The sequence below is a fragment of the Anguilla anguilla genome, chromosome 11 (genome assembly GCF_013347855.1).
Source record: "Anguilla anguilla isolate fAngAng1 chromosome 11, fAngAng1.pri, whole genome shotgun sequence".
NCBI lineage: Eukaryota > Metazoa > Chordata > Actinopteri > Anguilliformes > Anguillidae > Anguilla > Anguilla anguilla.
Genome location: NC_049211.1, coordinates 32,976,843 through 32,998,058, shown reverse-complemented (window position 1 = coordinate 32,998,058; position 21,216 = coordinate 32,976,843). Strand labels below are relative to the sequence as shown.

At 41.7% G+C, this 21,216-nt stretch overlaps 2 protein-coding genes across 3 annotated transcripts in view; one reads left to right on the top strand and one right to left on the bottom strand.

Annotated features, from left to right (window-relative positions):
- itchb (itchy E3 ubiquitin protein ligase b) overlaps positions 1-14,707 on the bottom strand; it is a 36,561-nt gene extending 21,854 nt beyond the window's left edge. Inside the window, exons 1-6 of the mRNA XM_035382244.1 lie at positions 14,557-14,707; positions 6,528-6,620; positions 4,667-4,808; positions 2,422-2,546; positions 1,067-1,201; positions 192-237 (exon numbers count right to left, since the gene is read on the bottom strand). Of these exons, the coding sequence (XP_035238135.1) occupies positions 192-237; positions 1,067-1,201; positions 2,422-2,546; positions 4,667-4,808; positions 6,528-6,597 (518 nt within the window). The 5' untranslated portion in view covers positions 6,598-6,620; positions 14,557-14,707. The remainder of the gene's footprint in view (positions 1-191; positions 238-1,066; positions 1,202-2,421; positions 2,547-4,666; positions 4,809-6,527; positions 6,621-14,556) is intronic.
- A 1,136-nt stretch (positions 14,708-15,843) lies between these two features.
- The window catches only part of LOC118207211 (N-terminal EF-hand calcium-binding protein 1-like), a 47,167-nt gene continuing 41,794 nt past the window's right edge, over positions 15,844-21,216 (top strand). The window contains exon 1 of one of the 2 annotated variants that reach the window (XM_035380560.1): positions 15,844-16,440. In XM_035380560.1, coding sequence (XP_035236451.1) covers positions 16,315-16,440 — 126 coding nt within the window. In that variant the 5' untranslated portion in view covers positions 15,844-16,314. The remainder of the gene's footprint in view (positions 16,441-21,216) is intronic. The other variant, XM_035380561.1, reaches the window with a different exon arrangement.

Below are 21,216 nucleotides of genomic sequence, written 5' to 3'. Positions count from 1 at the left end.
TACCCACCCCAGAACTCTCCATTACCCACCCCCAGAACTCTCCATTACCCACCCCCAGAACTCTCCATTACCCACCCCCAGAACTCTCCATTACCCACCCCACAACCCTCCATTACATACTCTGAAACCTTGTTACCCCCTCTGGAACTCTCCAGGGAATTAAAAATAACAATGTAACATAGGACTCTTACCGAATATGGTCACCGTTCTGTCGAGAGTCCCCATTAGGAACAGCATCTGTGGCACACAACAGAATGTCTTCTTATGATAATAATAATAATAATAATAATAATAATAATAATAATAAAGTGGTCGTGCTAGCCCATGGAATGCCGTATCTTTGGAAGACATTTAAAAACCTGTGTTTCCTGCTAATTCACTTGCGTTCTGGTGCAAATGACTTTGTCATAATACACCAACTCACAATAATGGCACAATAAATAAAGTTAGTCATTCATTATTTTATAATGACAATTGCAACACAAGTGAGATAAAATAAGGTACAAATAATGTTTTGGCTTTTCTGATCAATACAAATTTTTGCCAGACTAAAAAACAGAACACCCCCTCCCTATGAAGTGTTGCGTCCGGCGCCTGTGCTACAGGGTGGGGGTTAGAACGGAACCAGGATTCAGTCTGAAGAGGTGGGCCTCCAGTTAGCAGGATTATTTGATATCTTCAGACGCCAACTAGACAACCATGGGAAAAGTGTTCCACCAATGGGGGGCCAGTAAAGATCTGCATCTTGACTGCATGTTCCCTGGAGAAGTGGTAACTCAGGGAGGGGAGGGAGTCTCGAGGTTTCAGAACAGAACAATCTGGCTGGGGTGTAGGTTTACATGATTGATTGGAGGAAAGACGGGAGCCATTCCATTCGCTGCCCTGTAGGCCAGATCCAAGGTCTTAAACTTCACGCAGCAACGACGGGGCACCCATTACAGACCACTGAAAAACTGAATCCATTTAAACTGACGCTCTTTGTGAGGAGGAGTCAGAGTTGAAAAATGCATAAACGACCTAGAGGACAGATGTGCATATAATGTATTTCCGGGAGAGGAGAACCTACTTGCTTTGTTGAGCTCTGCGGTGGCAAACATTTCTGGATCCACCTGCATGCCATCCAGACAGACGGACAGATCTCCCACCACGTCCGTCAGGTCCTGGTCCGAGCTGAGCTGCAACGTCTGCACCACCTCCGAGACTGAAAGGACCAAAGAGTGCCTGCTTACACCTGACTGGGGTACCTGCAGCCTTTCCTCCATCAGCTACTGTCCGACATCTACCAGCGTCTGCCTGCCGTCCGACATCTACCAGCGTCTGCCTGCCGTCTGACATCTACCAGCGTCTGCCTGCCGTCTGACATCTACCAGCGTCTGCCTGCCGTCTGACATCTACCAGCGTCTGCCTGCCGTCTGACATCTCCAGTGTCTGCCTGCCGTCTGACATCTACCAGCGTCTGCCTGCCGTCTGACATCTACCAGCGTCTGCCTGCCGTCTGACATCTACCAGCGTCTGCCTGCCATCTGACATCTACCAGCGTCTGCCTGCCGTCCGACATCTACCAGCGTCTGCCTGCCATCTGACATCTCCAGTGTCTGTCTGTTGGTTGCAAGATGCTAGCTGCTGCCAGCTCTCTATTTTCTAGTGGTCACTTTGTGACGATTAGTGGTTGCCTGTTTGTTGGGAGTTTGCTAGCTGCTAGCCGCTAACTGGTTGTTGGTCATTTTCTATTGTCTTTCAGACCTTAAAATCATTAACCTGCTGTCTAAAATGGTAAACGCCCTAGGTTCTGAGAAGCCACAGTGAACAGTGAGCACAAGACAACAGTGAGGTGCATGACTCACATTCACATGGGCCTCTCCATGTAGCGGGTCTAGATATGCACATAGTGACGACAGCAATTTTTAAATTGCAATTTTCCCTGCCAGCATCTGCAGCACGCTGCATGGTTTTTGTCAGACTCTGTTTTAAGTTTCATGCTGCTGCAGGAACCAGCATGACTCAGACTTGCACAACTGTGTGGTTGTCCCCGCAATATCAAAACAATAAGCAACAACGCCACAATTACATGAAAACACAGATACTGCAATATAGGAATTTTAAAGAATTTATTTTCAAGAACAGGAAATACATTGTGACGCTTAACCAACATAAAAATAGTACAAAATACAGAAATGATTGCTACATTCAGATATTACTGTTTTCAGATAGCTTTATAGATAAAATTATATATGTATACATATATAATTATATATATGTATATATATATATATATATATATATATACACATATATAATTATATATATGTATATATATATACACACACACACACACACACACACACATATATATATACACGGTGATATACTGCAGTATGCTGCACTTCTGTTATGGAAAACAAACCTAAGACTTGTACTCACTTTTCATGTCATTGGATTTCAGCGTTTCGCTAACTTCAAGCGTGGCCGTTCCTAACAGAATGTCCGATTTTAAAGTCTGATGACTCCACACACGGAAGACCAGCTTACTGAAAGGAGTGACGATTCTGTGAAAGGGTGGAAAAGAATTTTTTTTTAAATGAAACAAATGCAAACAAAAAACATCTCCTTTGTGAAGGTTTTCATTCTGTGGAGACAGAAAATGACACTCAGGAATCAGAAATAATAAAAGTACATACAAATGAGACGGTTGTGCCATCACTTCACAAGAGGAAAACAGCAAAGCTCCACCAATCACTGAGAAAGTTGCTAACAATCAATAGAACAAAGCAAACTGTGTTTGGTGGATACTTTCTTGCTATACCTCCACAGGATACCAGTGGGAATTACCAGGAAGTAGCCAGAAAGTAGCCTATATCCACCAATCACCACTGGCATTGTTCTACTTGTTGAAATAAACCTACTCCAGTGACGTCACAACTCACTTATCAAAGTTTTACTGTCCTCTATCAGGAAATAAAATATTTTAATCAAAGGTCAAACAAAGACTATCTTCGTAAAAAACCTCACTGGAAGGCAAGGGAACTATATCGTGGCCTACAATGGTTTCCTGTTTCCCCAGGGTCTAAAAAGGAGGGTGCACACATTTCAAATACTCGGGTCAGCTCCCATTATGGTAGATGGAAGGCAGAGAACTTCCTGAAAGCATCACACAAAAGGTTATTGACCTCAAAAGATCAGAAGATGACTACAACTCAAAAAGTTAATAATAACACTTTCTAATGTTGTGACAATTAGGACATTTAAGGCAACTGGAACAAGTCCATCTTTCCCCCATGTGTAGCGAGACAAATGGTTCAACAGGCTAAAAGAAGTTCAAGGGGTACCGTTCAAGATCTTTCAAATAACCCACCAACTGAGGGTTACAAGGTGGCCAAAGCTACCATTCAAAGACAACAGACAATGGCCTATATGGAAGAGTTGCAAGGGTGCCTCTATTGAAAACAATTCACCAAACAAGGCCTCTTGAACTTAACAAGCTACATCTGAACTACAACTGGAACCATCTCTTGGGACACGGACATCTTGAACTTGCACATCAGCATTATGTTCGGCATGCAAAGAATTCAAGCCATGATAAAAAAAGTACGTCATTCCCACATTCCGACTGTCTTCATTTTGATAATGAGTCTCTCACATGGTCCCTTACCAAATGTTTTCTGGAAACCTAAGTAAGCCTTGCTACAATCAAAAACGCTTTGTAGCTTCCTCAAAAAATGCCAAAAGGTTTGTTGGGTATGACTAATGATAGACTCCAGTATTTTACATGTGAAGCAGGGTTACACTGACAGGCCTGTAGTTTCCTAGATCAGTACGGCCCCTTTTCTTATATGTTGGTATCATACCTTGCTTCCAGTTGTCTGGTACTTCTCCAGTTTCTGTCTAAAAATACCTGCCAGGTTTCACAGGCCCGGGGGCCCTTCTATAAACAGATGGAATCACAAACTCCAGCGTGTACCCAAGACATTGTGTCTAAAAACCTCCTTCTGCTAGGAAGATACACCTTGGGCAAAGATGGACCTCGCAACAGGGCAGGTAAAGTATGCAAGTCTATCTTGCCCCCACGTGTAGGGAGATAGATAGTTCAACAGGGAAAAAAAGAGGTTCACAAACTAACCAAGTTGACAAATGGTTGACATATTTAGGATTCCCCACTTTTCTGGGGAAAAAAATGTACTTGTGAACCATACTATTTTGGTTGGTGTAATAAAGCGTTATAATGAAGAATATAATTTCCTGCACTTTTGAGCCTAAAACATACCTCATTACTAGTATACTTTATTATACACAGTTTTTTGTTCACCCATATCAAGGGTATGAGTAAAAAAAGAGTCTACTGTAGGCAACAGCTCTTTATCACATTAAGAGGGCTTAACACACAGAAGCACAGGGAGCAGGGAAAAGGTTACGCTCTGAAACCACTCTCTCTGTGTGAAGCCTGGGAGGGAGAGAGAGAATCCCATCAGTGATCTTTAAAACGAGACACCAACCCTGGGACAGAAACTCTAGAAGCCTGGAGGCTAAATTAAGGCACGAGCGCAGGGTGACCTCCTGCTTCACGCTTCATAGTTTCATACGGACGTTAGTTGTGCTAATCTCTTATTCCTATTACAATTCAACACTGACCCACTGTGAAGCAGAGCGCTCGACACACTGACACACTTACACAGTGAGAGGCTGTTTCCACTTGGGGCTGTGGGTGTTGTTGCATTTCTCAGTCTTTTTGGACTGTCCGTCCACAGCGACCTCCACGTACGGACTGGGCCCGAACCAGTTCTTCCTGCTTTCTCTCAGTCTGGCTGAGAGGACTGTTGGGGAAGAACAAAAGGAGAGTTTTTAAACCCCTTAAGTCACACTGGCATGTGGGATTATTTGCATTCATAACGTTTTTTATGGAGGAATTTTAAATCTCATCACACAATATACTGTTTGAAAACTTTTATATCCTTATTACAACTTGTGGAGGGCAAAACAGGCGTGTGGGATTCTCACCTATGCGTTTTGGAAATCCACAGACAACATGAATCACGGTAAATTCAGTATGCAAATGGTATTCATGGCAAGGGTCCAGTGAAAAAAATACACAGTACTTATTAGTCCCAAAAACATGCTACCCCAGAGAAATGTCTATAGAACGACCATTGTTTACATTTTTTTAATTTTCCGAAGGAATTATCATTATTGTCTGTTTCTCTGAGGCCTGCACATTTAGAGTACTTTCTATGAAAGAACAATTACTATTACTGATTTCTCCCGACTGTCAGGATCAAGAGCCCACCTACAAGGTTCTCTGACCAGTGCTGGCCAAGTGATGACTCGACATGGACACCCTAAATTATCACCAGTGCACAGCCAGCCAAAGGCGAGCAATTAGAGAAATGACTAATACGCATTTTAGCCAATGAAATTACGATTCCAATGGTCAATAACCTATTAGGCTTGCATGAAAGTACAAGCATTGTTTCTGCTGTGTACACAAACCATAGCTTTTGGTGGTATGAAAACATTAAATCTTTATAGGGAAAAACCATACAGGGTGTCATGTCCAGGGTCTTGATTGTTAAACAAGCATTTTGTGGCCACAGAATGCACTGTTCTGACACTTGAAAAGGATTTTGTGCACGAAATGGACTTCTGTGACCGCAAAAAGAAAAAAATGTTGTGCATTATAATTGGCTGGTGGAGTAATGTGATATGGAAGCTAAGGTTCGTTTTCAAGTAGTTGAGCTGCCATTATGGATATCAAAATACACTTTGAATAATTAATAGGGTAATTACGTGGACGCGTTGCCTTACTTTCTGCACATATCTACAATTTCAAACAAAGACTTTTTGGTGATTTTTCTGCAGTTGGATATCTTGCAATTATATTGAAATGTGACTCCTCTGATCCACTAGTGCCGGTTGTCATAGGCCTTGTAGGAAGCAGAACTCAGTGTTTTTACCTGAAGTGTATCCATTTTATTGATTTGTTTTGACAGATTTCTAATGGCCGGATATTTCAATTTTCAAGTCAATAATGTCTCTGATTCCAAGGCAAAGGATTTGGAGCTTTGGAGCAGGTGGGGTGTACGGAAGGCTGGGGGTCTAATGGTCTAATGGTTGTGTGGCAGGTGGGGTGTACTGAAGGCTGGGGGTGTGGGGCTGTGGAGCAGGTGGGGTGTACTGAAGGCTGGGGGTCTAATGGTTGTGTGGCAGGTGGGGCATACTGAAGGCTGGGGGTCTAATGGTTGTGTGGAAGGTGGGGTGTACTGAAGGCTGGGGGTCTACTGGTTGTGTGGCAGGTGGGGCATACTGAAGGCTGGGGGTCTAATGGTTGTGTGGCAGGTGGGGCATACTGAAGGCTGGGGGTCTAATGGTTGTGTGGCAGGTGGGTGGTGTACTGAAGGCTGGGGGTCTACTGGTTGTGTGGCAGGTGGGGCATACTGAAGGCTGGGGGTCTAATGGTTGTGTGGCAGGTGGGGCATACTGAAGACCGGGGGGTCTGACGGCTGTGAGCACAGTGCAGGTGGGGCGTACTCACGCACCAGTGATCTGAAGCTGTGCCTTCAGGGGGTAGCCATTGACAGAGCCTGGTTTGGCATTGCTGCAGGCCATTACACAGGGCTGGAGCGATCTACCTGCAAAACACACACACACAAAGGTCATTTAGTATTTCCTGACTGATGAAGAAAAAAGAAAAAAGAATGACATCCCTGAATTGTCAGTTCACCTGGTTCCTTAGCTGACACCCTGCAGAACCAGAGACTGGGGAATGACACATCTTTGCGAAGTGCGTGATGTGCGTCGTTTAGCCTAACACACACGCGTTGTTAAAGGAATTCCATCCCTATAGCACCATGGTGCAGAAGTGAACGGGTCACTGGGATACAAGTTAATTAGCAGGCTGGGCTTCCATTAATTCCCACAATCATTTGCTACACATACGCTCTTATCAAGAGAAATGTACACAGCTTGCATTCTTCTTTTTTTATTAGGCTACCGTGTAACCAATGGCAGGTGAAAAATTTCTTCCTACACAGCTATTTAGCACAGATATTTAATGAATAAATTATTTACAGATTTGGCCTACTACCTTTATCAAACTAGGCCTAGCTGAAGCCTAATTTGTGGTCGCACACCAGTTCCTCCAATCAAACGTCGAGTCTGGTGCTGGCTGGTCAGAACAGTTTTTTATTAATTTAGGAAGGCACTGAAGGCCAATGTGGTATGTCCAGAGTTCACATGGCATTGAAAGTAGGGGTGTGTAGGGGTAGTCCAGTACACAGTTAACCGTGGGAGGTGCCAGTATTCAAACACCAAAATTACTATCTGTGTATTCTAATGTATGCGCACTGCATCATGGGATGTCCAGGAGAAGAAGTCGCGATTCAGTACGGCGCCAAAAGAGACGTGTCAAGGCTGGCAATATTCGGACACAGAAAGCAAGGCTGTGCTTTGCATTGAGTCTAACAATGCCCTTTAGCTGTGACTATATTCACAATATAGCACAGCCTCTTGCTTAAATAATACACACGTCCCAGCCAAACAGAATAGAGTATTCAGCCAAGCCGTTGTACTTTGGTTTTGTGGGCGCGCAACATTTGACTATGTTTACTGACATTAAGCATTAAGACTAGATAATGACGGAAAAACCTGGGTATTGATGTGCGTGGGTACTGATGTAATGAGGCGCGAGTCCATTTTCTACACAACCAGTGCTGCTGCCCAGCCAAGACGCGTTCTAAAAATAGATCATTCCCCATGCTAGGAATCGATCTGGAATCAAGCACATTATGCGATCCCCCGATCTTTGAAATAACTGAAAATAACCAGCCCTAGTTCCAATGTCGGTGAAGTTTTCTGACGTGAATTTAGTTGGCTACAGCCACACAAAACAGTTTTGTAAGGTCCCACTTTATAACGCCTAAAACTCTTCCTACAGACAGACATAATCCAACCCCTTATTCTAATGTGCATTCAAAGCAGTGGCCATGCTTGCTGCTTAAAAATATTTTAAATAGCCTATGTAACAGGTTTTTAAAAAAACCTGCTTGGGCCTTGTGCCAAATATAATGAGCAGGTGCCAACAGCTAGTCAAATTCTACAGCAGCTGGTTTTACATATCATAACAGGGTGGGGGTTAATTCTATTTAATATCTGTCAGTTCATTAAATGTACTGAACTTCAATTCATAAATTCCAAACTGGCAATCATGTAATTAAATTTAATGAATGTAAAAGGAATTGTAATTTAATTAATGTAAAAGGAATTGTAATATGCACAAAATCATAAATCCAGAATGGCTGTCTGTGCTCATTCTTACAATTCCATTCCATCCCACCCCAGCTCAGTGACAACCATCCTTGATTGTATATATATAGGCCATGTTTGCACACATGCAGGTAATGACTGCACACATGCAGGCCATGATTGCACACATGCAGGCCATGACTGCATATATGCACACCATGATTGCATATCTGCAGGCCATGACTGCATATATGCACACCATGATTGCATATCTGCAGACCATGATTTCATAGATGCAGACCATTTAATGTGCCAGAGCACTTGGCGGGAGCTGAGATGACCGTAACGCAACACCTGAGCGTACGGTCTCTGCCACAAAAGAAAATCTGCCCCAGTACTTCCTGGGCCGACAATAGCCTCAGCCTTTCACGGCGGCGCATGATACGACCGCCAACCCCTTTCCCTTTCGACACGTGAAACCCGCGCGCGCTTTTTTTTTCCGATCGACCGAGACCCGGGTTAATAATTCATTGCGGCGGTTCGGACAGAAGCCGGTGAAGCAGAGCCCTGGGCGCCGCGCCGTTGTGAACGAGCGCTCAAACGGAGACCGGGCGACTCCACCCGCCCACCGCACAGCGGCCGCACGCCAGACCGCGAGCGGGATGATGGCGGGAAGCGCAGGAGAGTGTGGAAAAAAGTTTGCCAAGTACGGCACGCCGTACGAGACACTTCAGCTACCGACATCCGCGTGAAGGTCAAACGGCCCGTCGCCGCTAGCAGGTGTCGGATATCTGGTTTTCAGATGATCGCCTTTGAGAAACAGCCTCTATAAATTTGATCTGGTGATCGTGCTCGGTTCTCTCTCTCGGTCTTCTTCACCCCCACGTCACCAATGGCCATGTCTGGAACTTTCGCAACTTAATAAATGTATTCATTTTTATTTGGCTGCGAATTGTACATTTTGGACGATCCAACAGGCTGATCTGCCCATCAATAAATTTGGTGATTTAACTGATGATATCTTTAATTATTACCTCATTAAATCAAATAAATATATTTTATATTTTATGTTTTGGACAAGTGAGAAGTTTTAACTGTTGAAAATCCGTAATTTATTTTTAAAAATGAATTATTTAATAAGCTTATTTGAATGGAGGTTTAAGTTCATGTTTTGCTTCTCTTTGGGGAGGGTTAGGAATCACAAAGTGGAATACACTGAGACCACTGCGGTCTACAGCACTCCACAAGCTCCTCGGACGGCGACGACTGTGTGCAGAGAATGCAGTTTTTTCCCCTCAGCTAGAGACCTCGGTCTTCAGCTGCCAACCAAACACTTTCCTCCAGGTTTTTAACAAGCAGGAATCCAAAACTTCTGCCAGCGACGCCACCGTAAGCAATGAGTAAGCACTCAGGCATTCGCAGACACACTGCCTTTTTTTTTTACCCCCATGATCTGACTGTATCTAAACAAAAAAAGTTTGAAAGCCCACATACTGTGAGTTTCGCCAACAAAGGCAGACAGCGAACAAACGGCGGCCATTTCCCTAATCTTTAACCACAGATTAGTACGCCGAAAATTACCGTCTTAAAAAGATTCCGTCCCCTTGGCAGGCCATTAATCTGACACTTTTTTTTTAAAACTTGCGTGTCTATACAAAATAGTTTTTCTATACCTAGCCTATTAATTTCAACACCTGAATGGCCCATGACTGCTCTGCTGACTGCAGGGGAAGCTGCCGCTCACTCCCCCCTGCTCCCCAGGGGCTATTTAAAGCTCAAATTTAACGCCAGCATTATTTAATGCCCTTTCTATGGTCCCGCGAATCCCGGACTGACCGACATGGTGACCCCGGAGCGCTCCCAGACGCTACCTTCCGTGCAGCGGGGCACATGTAAGCCCACACTGTAAAGGACAGGGCACCGCGACGCATGCTGCTACTGTTCTGTACTGCGCCACCATTCCCAGCACTGCTTAAGGCTTTAGAGAAGGGTACACACGTTCATTTCAATTGAGAGGTGACCAGGTCACCTCTCTAGCCAGAGGCTCAAGTTGGTTTTTGAATCCAGACTGCTTAGGTCGGCTGTGTATTCCCGGAGAAGCATATAAGCCACAAGTTTTCCTGAAGCTTACGCTGAAGTTACAAGGTCAGGCAGGTCTATCTTATGATCCCTTAGGGATAGCCTAGTTGGTCTAAAGTGAGTTAAACTCTACCCCACCCCCGTCCCATCCTCCCTCACCAAGCGCTGCTCCAAAGGGTACGCTCACAGGCCAATGAGAAATAATCTGGGAAAGAACAGCAACACTTGGGCCGCATCCATAAAAACAACTAAACAAGAAATTATGCCAAGACTGAGCCACATATAAAAGTCCAAGTCCCCCAAATATGACAGAGTCATCAACTGTTTTGAGAAATGTAGGCCTAATTTAATGCTCATGTCATCACTGTGTGGAAACCTGAACCTCAGGAATTCTTGTTGTGAATGTTCAGTGCCCTTCGGCAATGCAGTAACGTCTGACGTTCACACACTGCGTTAAGCAAGATGGCTGCTTCTGCGAGGCACTACAATTCACTTCTCCTTGCGAGTGAATCACAGGCGGAGGCTGCTTTCTCCTGCTTCCTCAAAAACTGCTGAAATTTCAGCACACCAAATCTCTTCAAAACAGAAAAAAAATCGAGGGAATCCAAGTAATTAATAACCCTGCTTCCACCCTGGATCAAGGCAAAGTCCTCCTCCAAGGCAAAGTCCTCCCTTCCACGGCCTGAAAACACTACCTGGCTACCAATCTGAAGCAAGGCCTATCACATTTTGCCTCATTATGTAGTGAAAATGCATTCTGAAGCAATAAACAGTTATTAAAAATGTCAAAGAACCATGCCGGTTTCTTTCCTATCATTTTGTCAGAGTCAAAACGGTTGTATTAATTTGATTCCTTTGAGCAATCTACAGAAGCTATAATTTATCTGAAGGATTCCACACCCACAACTGAAAAAGTGTTGTGACTTGTGCCAGTTTTTTAAGATTGCAGAAATCTCCAGACAAGCACTAAACAACAGCAGGGGTGCCTGAATTATTTATTAGTCTCTACCGGGCTCTGCCTGATTATAATTTTAACAGAATGATATATCAGAGAATTTCCGTATATTCACAAATACCGTGAGATTTCTTAAAACAAATGCAAGAAGCAACTACTTCATGGAAAATGTTCAATCGGTCCAACTGAATATCTTATTTAAAGTATTCAGGTCAAAGTTACTTCCTGTTTTGACATTTTGGAACAAGGCAGGAACTCCTGAACCTGGATCTGTAGTGGAAATGGAAACACCAGTGGGGTGTACTACAAAGCGAGATTATGGGGTTAGAAAGCTAATTTAAGATTTAGTCCTGGGTCTTCTGCATCACAAAACTGACTGACTTTAAATCTGGGTATATCGCCATGGTAAATTATGCTGCATGGCTAACCTGGTCCAGGGCAGGTTATGTGCAGGCTACTGGATTAAAACATAAAAGCACCACCCTTTGACCAATCAGCTCCTTAGGAAAAAGGCATCTCCATTCCCATAGGACCGCACAGAGCTCAGGGGTGTTTTTGCAGGGCAGAGATTATTTAGACACCAAAATAATCCCATAATTCTTGAGTTTATGAATAAACTGGTGTGACTGCTTCAGGCAATATTTTAAATATCTTGGAAAAAGGCGTAGGAGCTCTAAAGGAGCTCTGAGCAGCTGTCACATAGAAATAAAATGAAGGACAATTAGTGAGAGTGCAAATTTAGTTGTTAGAAGTGGTATGGTAAATAAGGTATTAACTAACAAACGTACACTATTGGCAATTTTTTTGCGAACTATTGTCCAGGGCTATGTTGCCAGCAACAGTGTTACTTTTTAAGATAATAATTGTTTTATGTTCTTCATATCTGCCCATATCAGTCTTTTTTCATTAGATGGGAAATACACTAATCAAGTACAGTCCATGCTGTACTCGATTTAGGCTCATTTTCGCAGACACCACCACTTTCATGGGAACATGTACAGAGCTGGATTAATTTAGCAAAATGATAACCACCTTTGAGATACCGGTTAAGTCCGGTTGTGGTTCGGTTTTGTGAAGCGAGCTTATGAAGCCCAAGGTATAGCCCATTCCCAAACAGAGCCATCTGGACTCACGGATTTGGCGTAGGGCGTATTTCCAGGGACAGCCGAGTCCCTGGAGTGGACAAGGGCTTTGGGGGTTATATAGGGGGTGAAATAGGACAAGGCTTCTGACATCACCCAATACGTGACGCGCTGCTGAGAGACGGAGGCACGGGCTAACTCAAATTTATATGACGAGAGGAAAATGCGAGTCATCCACCATCTGAACCAGGCACGCGAGAACTGTAAATTGCCAGGGGGTGCACCACACCAACGAGTGTTTCCGATCATTTTGTTCAGAACAGCTTTCAAATAGGTGAATTCTAATGACTTCTGAAAGGAAAATGACATGAGAGGGGCGTGTCTGAGAAGGCAGGTGTTATTTTGCTAGTGCATGTTGTGTCATAAAAATTAGGCAACATTATTAATAAGGCTGGATATATTTGTCTGGGAAAATATTGGCTAACGGAGCAGTCACGGCACAGTTGTTGAAAATCACAGAAAACTGAAAAGAGGAAAAAATCACAGATTGCTTCCTTTAAAAACATTCATTTATTAAAATAACCAATATCTTGTGTGCAGCAGTGGGAAATGTTTAAAATAACATGCAACTATAATAACAGTGGCCTAACAAGCGCTTGAAGTTTCAGGAAAATTAGAGGCCAGCTGTTGCTAGTAACAAATGCCAGTAAAACGCTGGTGAATTTAATCAGTTTGGTCTATCAGGGGAAAAAAAGAGAATGTTTTCGTAGTTTTTACATGCAAATTGTACCACTGGCTGACCTAAAAAAAATGCCAGGTATTTCTTATCATTCACCTGAACTGAATTTTAGTCTGCAATGATGAGGACTAAAGAGGGTAGATAGAGGGCGCAAAAAGTCAGCAAAATAGCACTTGCAAAAAAAACCTGTTTTGACAATGGGACCGTCCTAAGCCCTCATAGCCCGCTTCCTTCTTAGTACACCCCCCAGCGCTCACACTCATTCCAGAAATATTCAGCAAGTGTCCGTATGACACAAACATGATTATATGGGCTGGGTTGTTTACGTAGGCTATTCCGTCCGTGCCCATTTGGCAATCCGCTTATCTGTGAAAAGCTTTCCATGAAACTTGTTTTCGACAGAAAAACAAAGTAGATATTTATATTTCTTTCTGATATTTCCCCATATGGGTCACTTGAAATGTTACTACATTTGGTTATTCGGCACTTAATCCATTGGTTTACTTAATGGCAATAAGCAGCGTTAAGAATTAGCCCAGTATGGTTAAATATTTGTTTACACACGCGCGCGCGCACACAAACACACCCACACACGCGCGCGCGCACACACGCACAAAGTTATTATTTAGTTTATCTAGCTAACTTAATGGTAAGGAAGATAAGAGGGTGGGTCTTCTCCCAAATTCACAATCCTAATACTAGCAAAACAATGACAGATAGCCAGGTAAAATCTATGAACTTATACTTGGCGAGGTGAGGTAGTACCAATTTAAATTCGCGGTTCAGTTAACCTTAGCCTTACATTATGATGACATGCATACCATTGCGTAGACAGATAGACAGCCGTGCTCACAATGTTGTAGCGAAGTTAACTTGAGCAAATAATATACTCGCAGCCTTCTGACGTTAAAGGGACCGTTTAATATACCGGTATAACACTGAATAGCAAATTAACCTAAATTAAGACTACAGAAAGTGCATTTGCAAGAATGACAGCCAGATTAGCTAGACTAATTTAGCTGGCGATCTATTCCATAAACGGTGGACAGAGGCCTCTGGTTAACAAATTCGCGTTATTGCTAGACAACTGCTGTCCTATCCTTGTGTATAGTCAACGTTCATATGTAAAGCTAGCGTTCGCAGCCGCTAACAACACTTCTGCTTCGCTAGCAAATTCTAATGAATAAGTAAGCACGAACTAAACAATGGGCCCGACATGTAACTAGACAGCCAGTCCGCAAATCTATACTACAATTTTTCATATACAACTAAAATTTCACAACAACCCAGCTGACGTTTACTGCCCTGCCGAGTAGATCGAAACCAGTTCGGGCACTTCAGTGTGCCAGCACCGATTCCACACACCTCTAGACGGCGAGGACGCGAAGTTAACAAGCATATCGTTTAGCTGGGTGACTGACCAGCTGTATAATGTGCACAAAGCAAGCTTTTTGGGTGGTTTACCTTACCCGTATCTGTAAGTGGATTAAATTAAAAACGTGCGCCCAAGTTGTCAGGGGGACACTGTAGTCTTTATTGTGCGGGTTCCACTCCAGTTTACTCCAGGAAAGAAACTTCCACCATCTTCGTAACCTTCTCACGTGATTACGCAACGTTGGGCGGCTTTCTTCTTTTCCTTCTTCTTCCTCTTTGATTTTATTAGCGGATTTTAAGCCAATGTTAAGATGCACACCGCCACCTACTGTGCTGGAGTGTGCGGTATTATGTAGTTTAATTGTTCTTGCCTAAATCTTAAATTCTATTCACTAACCTAGTATATCTCTAAGAAAACATAAAAGTGCCTTACTAACCTTCCGTAACCCCATCCCTAATATCCTTTTGAAGTCCCATCCCCGTCCAACCTCGTTCACTATTTGGTACAACCTTTCCCTCTCTGAATTATATTTTGTACATTGCAAAAGTACGTGTTTACCACTTTATTTGACATTTCATTCCACACACATATCTGAATTGCGTTTACCCATAAAAACAAAGTTGAGTTGAGCTCTGGATGATCAAATCTTAGTCTCGATAATACTACCTCTTCTCTTATTTACTTCCCTTTAAACTAGTAAACAGTTATTGATTTCTGTATAGTACTGTATCTCCATCCTTTCTTTCATTATTCCATTTACTTTGCCATATACCCATTATTTTATTATACACTGGCGACTTCACGCAACGTAGGGCGACTTTACGCAAAGTCGGAAGGCTTTGAAAACTGTGGGTGTGACGTACCGTGTCCCAGCTGTTGGTACTTTCTGCTCCAACCGGCAGATGTAAGTGGAGAGCTGTATCGTGCGGTAAGGTTTGTATCTTTCCAGTAAACACTTCTGGAAGTAGGAGTATGTCGGAATATGACTGCACTCCGACGCAAAGGTAAACGTCGAAGTTGTCCCAGGGTATAATACAAGTAGCTAAATCTATTAAAAACGGCAAACTGCAATTATACTTTTAAAAGTGAGCATATTGTTGGTTCACGAAAGATATAGCCTAGTGAGTGCAATTACAAATCACGTATGGTATGTCTAACGGAACTGACTTCTGCAGAAAAGATCGGGTAACCCCAAAATCGCATAAAATCACGATTAATGATTACCCCAAATCCAAACCAGTGAACACACAGTACGTGTGAAATATCCAGAAGATGGCGCTTTCGGTATAATAACAGTCAGGCTCTATGGATTTGGGTAACAGTGTTCCACGTCCCATTCTTAAAATAGGCTACCGCAGTATTTGGAACCATCGGGACAGACGATAACACACTGTGGCTCATATTTCTTGACAGCCTTTGTGTTTACATTAATTTTTACGAACACACACAATGTGTGCAGTACAACCTATAGTGGACTAAGCGTAGCCTAACATACCTTTTTTATGAATGTTATAAAAAGATACTTGATAGTCAGTTCAATATTTCCCTATTTGCAAGTGGGGCAGAACCCAAATGCAGTGTAAAATGTTCACGAATGGGATCTTCCTAGACCACTTTGCTCAAATATGGTGTTAGCCAATCATATAAGAAGAGGGCGGGGTTATATATTTGACCAAGGAAAGTCGCGTGAACGCAGAGCAGCGTCCTTAAGGCTCGGCGTTTCAGCACCACAGAGTGGACAGTGGCCATTCGAAAGCCGCCTGAAAGACAAAGGCAAAGCATCCATCGAGCGTGCTCCCAGCTCATAGGCAAGTGTGCACAAGACACTTCGTCCAGTTTTAACGTGTAAAAAATGATGGCATGCACGGAGATTATCACTATGTGCCTTCAGTCTGCCAAGCTGCAGCACCTGTATTCCAAGCAAGAAGAACAGCTACTGCAGAGAAACCAGATCCAAGGAATTTCAATTTTCCAGGACGTAAGTAGCTAAATATATTTTGTCGTCTGTTCAGAATGAAATAATGCAGTTCTGGAATACATACAATTGTATTTATAATTCCTTCCATAAACATTTCCTTCCATAATTATCAATCTTTTATTTAGCAACAAATAGGTGCAGTTTGAAAAGAGAGTTACAAAGGAAAATTAAACTATTGTTTATGTTCTGAAAATAAAAAGCTTTTTTATCGGGGGACATATACGGTACTGAATAATCGACAATATGAAATGTTTTATGAGAATAAGTTTCAATGAGAAAGTCATCTGCATAAACGAATACTCGCTTCGTCCATGTAATTATCTAAACAAACGATCTGAATAAATCAAGGCTAATTCATCCTTTTAACGATTGACTACCGATATGTCCAATAAACATAGAAGCCTATTGTAATCTATAGGATGCAACAAATATGGAAGATAGATTTAAAGTAAATAAAACCTGAGACTGAATTTCGAGAGATGGACGGTTTGTTTACTGGCACTGTAATTAGTTAATGATATTCCTTGCTTTTACAATGGGCACGGGACGTGCGCGCGCACATATAGCGCGCACATATAGCACATATATATATATATATATATATACACACACACACACACACACACACGCACACACACACAATTGATTTGGGTCTGTACTCCACAATTTTAGATTTGTACTCAAACAAACATGTGGTTAAAGTGCACATTCTCTGCTTTTATTTAAGGGCATTATTATACATTTTGGTTTCACCATATTGAATTTACAGGACTTTTTATAAATAGTTCCCACATTTCAGGGCGTCATGATGTTTTGGACAAATGGCATCACAGGTTGTAATTAGTCAATGTGTTCAATTTCTTCCGTAGAGCCGGTATAACAGAGCTTTCAGTATCTAGTTTTGATTCTTTCCTTTTGATTGCCTTTGAAGTCTGTTATTGGTGTTTGTGGACATGAGGACCAGAGTTGTGCCAATGAAAGTCACGGAAGGCATTATGAGGCTGAGAAATAAGAAAGAAAAAGAGGTAATCTAAAAGGAATTAGAGGCGTTTTTATGCATAGTTCCCCCATTTTATGGGAGCAAAAGTAATTGGACAAATCAGCATGATCTGAAATGAAATATTTAGCACTTGATTACAAAACCTTTGCATTCAATGACTGCCAGAAGTCTGTGACCCATAGACATCACCAGAGCACACGTATCACCCCAATCACCCCAATCCTTGCCAAGCACCCCTGGCTTCCTGTTATTTTTTGAAATGATTTTTCAGTTTTATTGATAACTCTTAAAGCTTTGCACGGCCTTGCACCTATCTATATTTCTGAGCTTCCGGCGCCCAATTGTTCTGGGAGATTGCTCAGGTCCTCACTGAGTGCTCTCCTTATTGTTTCGTGCTCCATAGTAAAAAGTAAAGCCGATAGATCCTTTTCTGTGAGGGCTCCTAAGCTCTGGATTTCACTCCAGAGTGAACACATCAGCATGTAAAAATTCAGTTTGTAGAAATTCAGTTTCAAAACAAGTACAGAGCATCCGGGTTATTCCGGAAAATTAGTAGACCGTGGATGCAACCGATTCTACCTGTAGCCAATCGTTGTCGATCTCTGCGGAAGGGGCCAATGAATGAGGATTCCAGTTGACTGGAGTTCCATATAGACCAGTAGAATCCTAGAAGCTTGATAGCTAATGGAAAAGTGTTTAAATGGTTAATTTCTGATTTAGAGGTTGTGCCAGATATGCTTTGGGTTTAAGATACGTGGTTACGGCCACACTTAGAATTTTAGACCAATAAGATATCACAGGATTGATAAACAAGATGGTCGATGTGAAACATTTGTTTAGGACACTTAGGCCTGTAGAAGGTTGTCAGCTCGCTCAGAAGTAGAATGTATGATAATTTAAATACACAAGACAAAAGGGAATATTAAACTAATCAATTTCTATAACCCATGTCAGGGTTTAACTATCAAAATGCTTAATGCTATTTCAGGCAAAATAGAAAGAAGGGAGATATGGTGTTGAGGCTTCAATGCGCATAACTGCTTGTGGGTTGGGACTCATACTGATACCAATGGAATAGTAGTTGAAGAAATAAATTGATGAAAGGTTACTTGCTTGTCTTAACAAAGAAAGAGAGAGAGTGAATATTACCATAAGTACATTTTTATGATTTCACATTGGTATCAGGTTCATGTGAGTGGAAGAATGAGTCAACCACAAGAACTGGCCATTTTCCAATCTTATGTACCATGAATATTAATGTATGTGCACAAGAAGGGAGTACATTTAATAGATGGTGCTTTGCGGAGCTGGTTGGGGTAAATGTATGGGATGCTGCATTGGAGGTAGCAAACATGGAGCCCATTGAAAGAAAGGTAGATAAATGTACTCAAGTCATAAATATGATTATGAATGCTGCATTGAAAAGTACACCAAAAAGCACAGTAATTTGAAAAAAGGAAATAGTGGTGGAATGGTAGAGTAAGACTGTCAGAACAAAATTAAGCCTTTAGAATATTAAGATAATCTGAATCAAGACAATCTAATTCAGGACCAAAAGAAAAGAGCTATGTCCGGAAGAGTTATCAGGCCTACTAAGAAGAATGCAAGGAGACAGATCTGTTCTACTGCAGGGAGAGGATTTGAACTGGGGGTAGATCAGTCAATGCTTACGAGAATGAGTGGGTAAAGGAAGTCAGCCGAAAGCCCTGTGTTAGTAGATGGTGACATGCTGACGATATCTAAGAAAGAAAAGGTTAATATGCTTGGGAAGGCTTTTGCTAGCGTACACAGTGGCAATCTCTTAGATGATTTTAATAGAAAACGGAAAATGGAGATTATGAGGGCTAATAATGATATGAATCAAAAGAAAGATGAGGATGGATCAGCTCTTGATGTGGAACTTACATTATGTGAGATGAAATCAGCTTTAGAGTTTTAGATGGCAGTGGATACAAAACACCAGGACGAGATCAGTTACGCAATGCAATGTTTCACCAGTTACCAGAGGAAATATTAACGATTCTATTAGGACTTTTTGACAAGATCTGGAGAGAAGGAGCTTTGCCTACTGACTGGAAGAGTGCAGTGATATTACCTTTCAGTAAACCTGCCAAAGATCTTGCAAATGCAGGAAATCATTGGCCCATAGCTTTGACTTCCCATCTACGTAAATGGATGAAGAAGATTATTAGCCCGAAGGTCAACACACTTTCCAGAGCGAAGACGTCTTCTTAGCTCGTGTCAGAGTGGTTTCCGCAAGAGTAGGTCCACACTAGACACAATTGCAATTAATGAGGTCGAAAAGACTTTTAAAATGAAAGAATGGCTGTAGGATACTTCGCTATTGAGAAAGCCTGTGATTCCACGTGGAGAGGTCTGTTCATCAGAATGAATTAAATGGGTATTAGAAGGAGACTATATAATTGGGTGCTAGATTTCCTCTCAGGCTGAAAGTTCAGAGTTAAAATAGGATAAAATTGTTTTCATACAGAAAATGGTACTCCGCAAGGAAGAGTGATCAGTCCTATGATTCAATTTAAAGCAATAATTAATGACATTTTTATGAATGTAGACAGAAATATAGGATTTCCGTTATATGCAGATGATGGAACCATTTGTATGAGGGGAAGGAATGTTCCCTATGTAATTTAAAACCTCAGCAAAGCTTTACTAAAAGTGGAACAGTGGTCCTCTAATTGGCGATTTAAATTATCTGTAAGTCATGGTACATGTATTTGTCTAGAGGGATATGGATAGGCAGTGACTAAAGCTACAGTATATGGACGTCCATTAAATAAGAGTATCAGAATTCTAAATATCAATGATTTGCTGATAAGTATACATGGATGCATTTGGAAAAGGTTGAAACAAAATGTAAAAAAGTAATTATGAGATCGGTATCAGGACACAGCTGAGAGGCCAATAAACAGTCATTAATCAACATATTCACGGCACTGATGAGATCTTCAATAGATTATGAATGTATTGTATATGCAGTAGTAGCTTTACATTATTACAAATTCGACAGAATGAGTAGAGCTTTAAGGTTTTGTATAGGTGCAATGAAGTCAGCTCTAATAATGCTATTCTAATTGAATCAGGAGGAATTCATAAGGAATTTTTGGAATTAAGAAAGAATAAACTAGCTTTGACCGACTGGATTCAATTGAAAGGTTGTGGAGAGGAAAATGATTCTAAGAAGATATTAAATACATCTTGGGACAGATTTGATGGCGATGGATTTGGATGGAATATAAATAGAAGCAGAAGAATATGAAGTAAAGAAAATAAGAGTTTGCACCTTCCAATCCAACAAGTAATGTTCCGCTGCGGTTGTTTCTTACTATTACTGTTGATATGAATATACTGGAGAAGGAGAAAGAATGGTTAGAAAGTGATGTAGGATATTTGGCAATTCAAAATGTAATAAATAACTATTATAACTCCCTATGTGCACATTGGAGCGTTTTTTTTCCTGAATTCCTAGTTAGTATTTGTAAAAGACTGTCCGATAAATTATCAGTATATACAGCTGAGTTTAGATACTGTAGGTTAGGTGTACACTGGTATTTCCTTTTGTATAAAATGCTAATTGTTGGTTTGTTCTCTTAACTTTACACTTTGGGATTACAAATGGGCCTTTGTGCCTTATTGGTGATGATGCACTTTTTCATTCCTGTGTGTAACTCAGAAGCTGTCCACTGGATAACAATGCTTTGGCTGATAGTCTCTGCTAAATGCTAATGCAATTACTCTTTATTGTAATGGGATAAGTG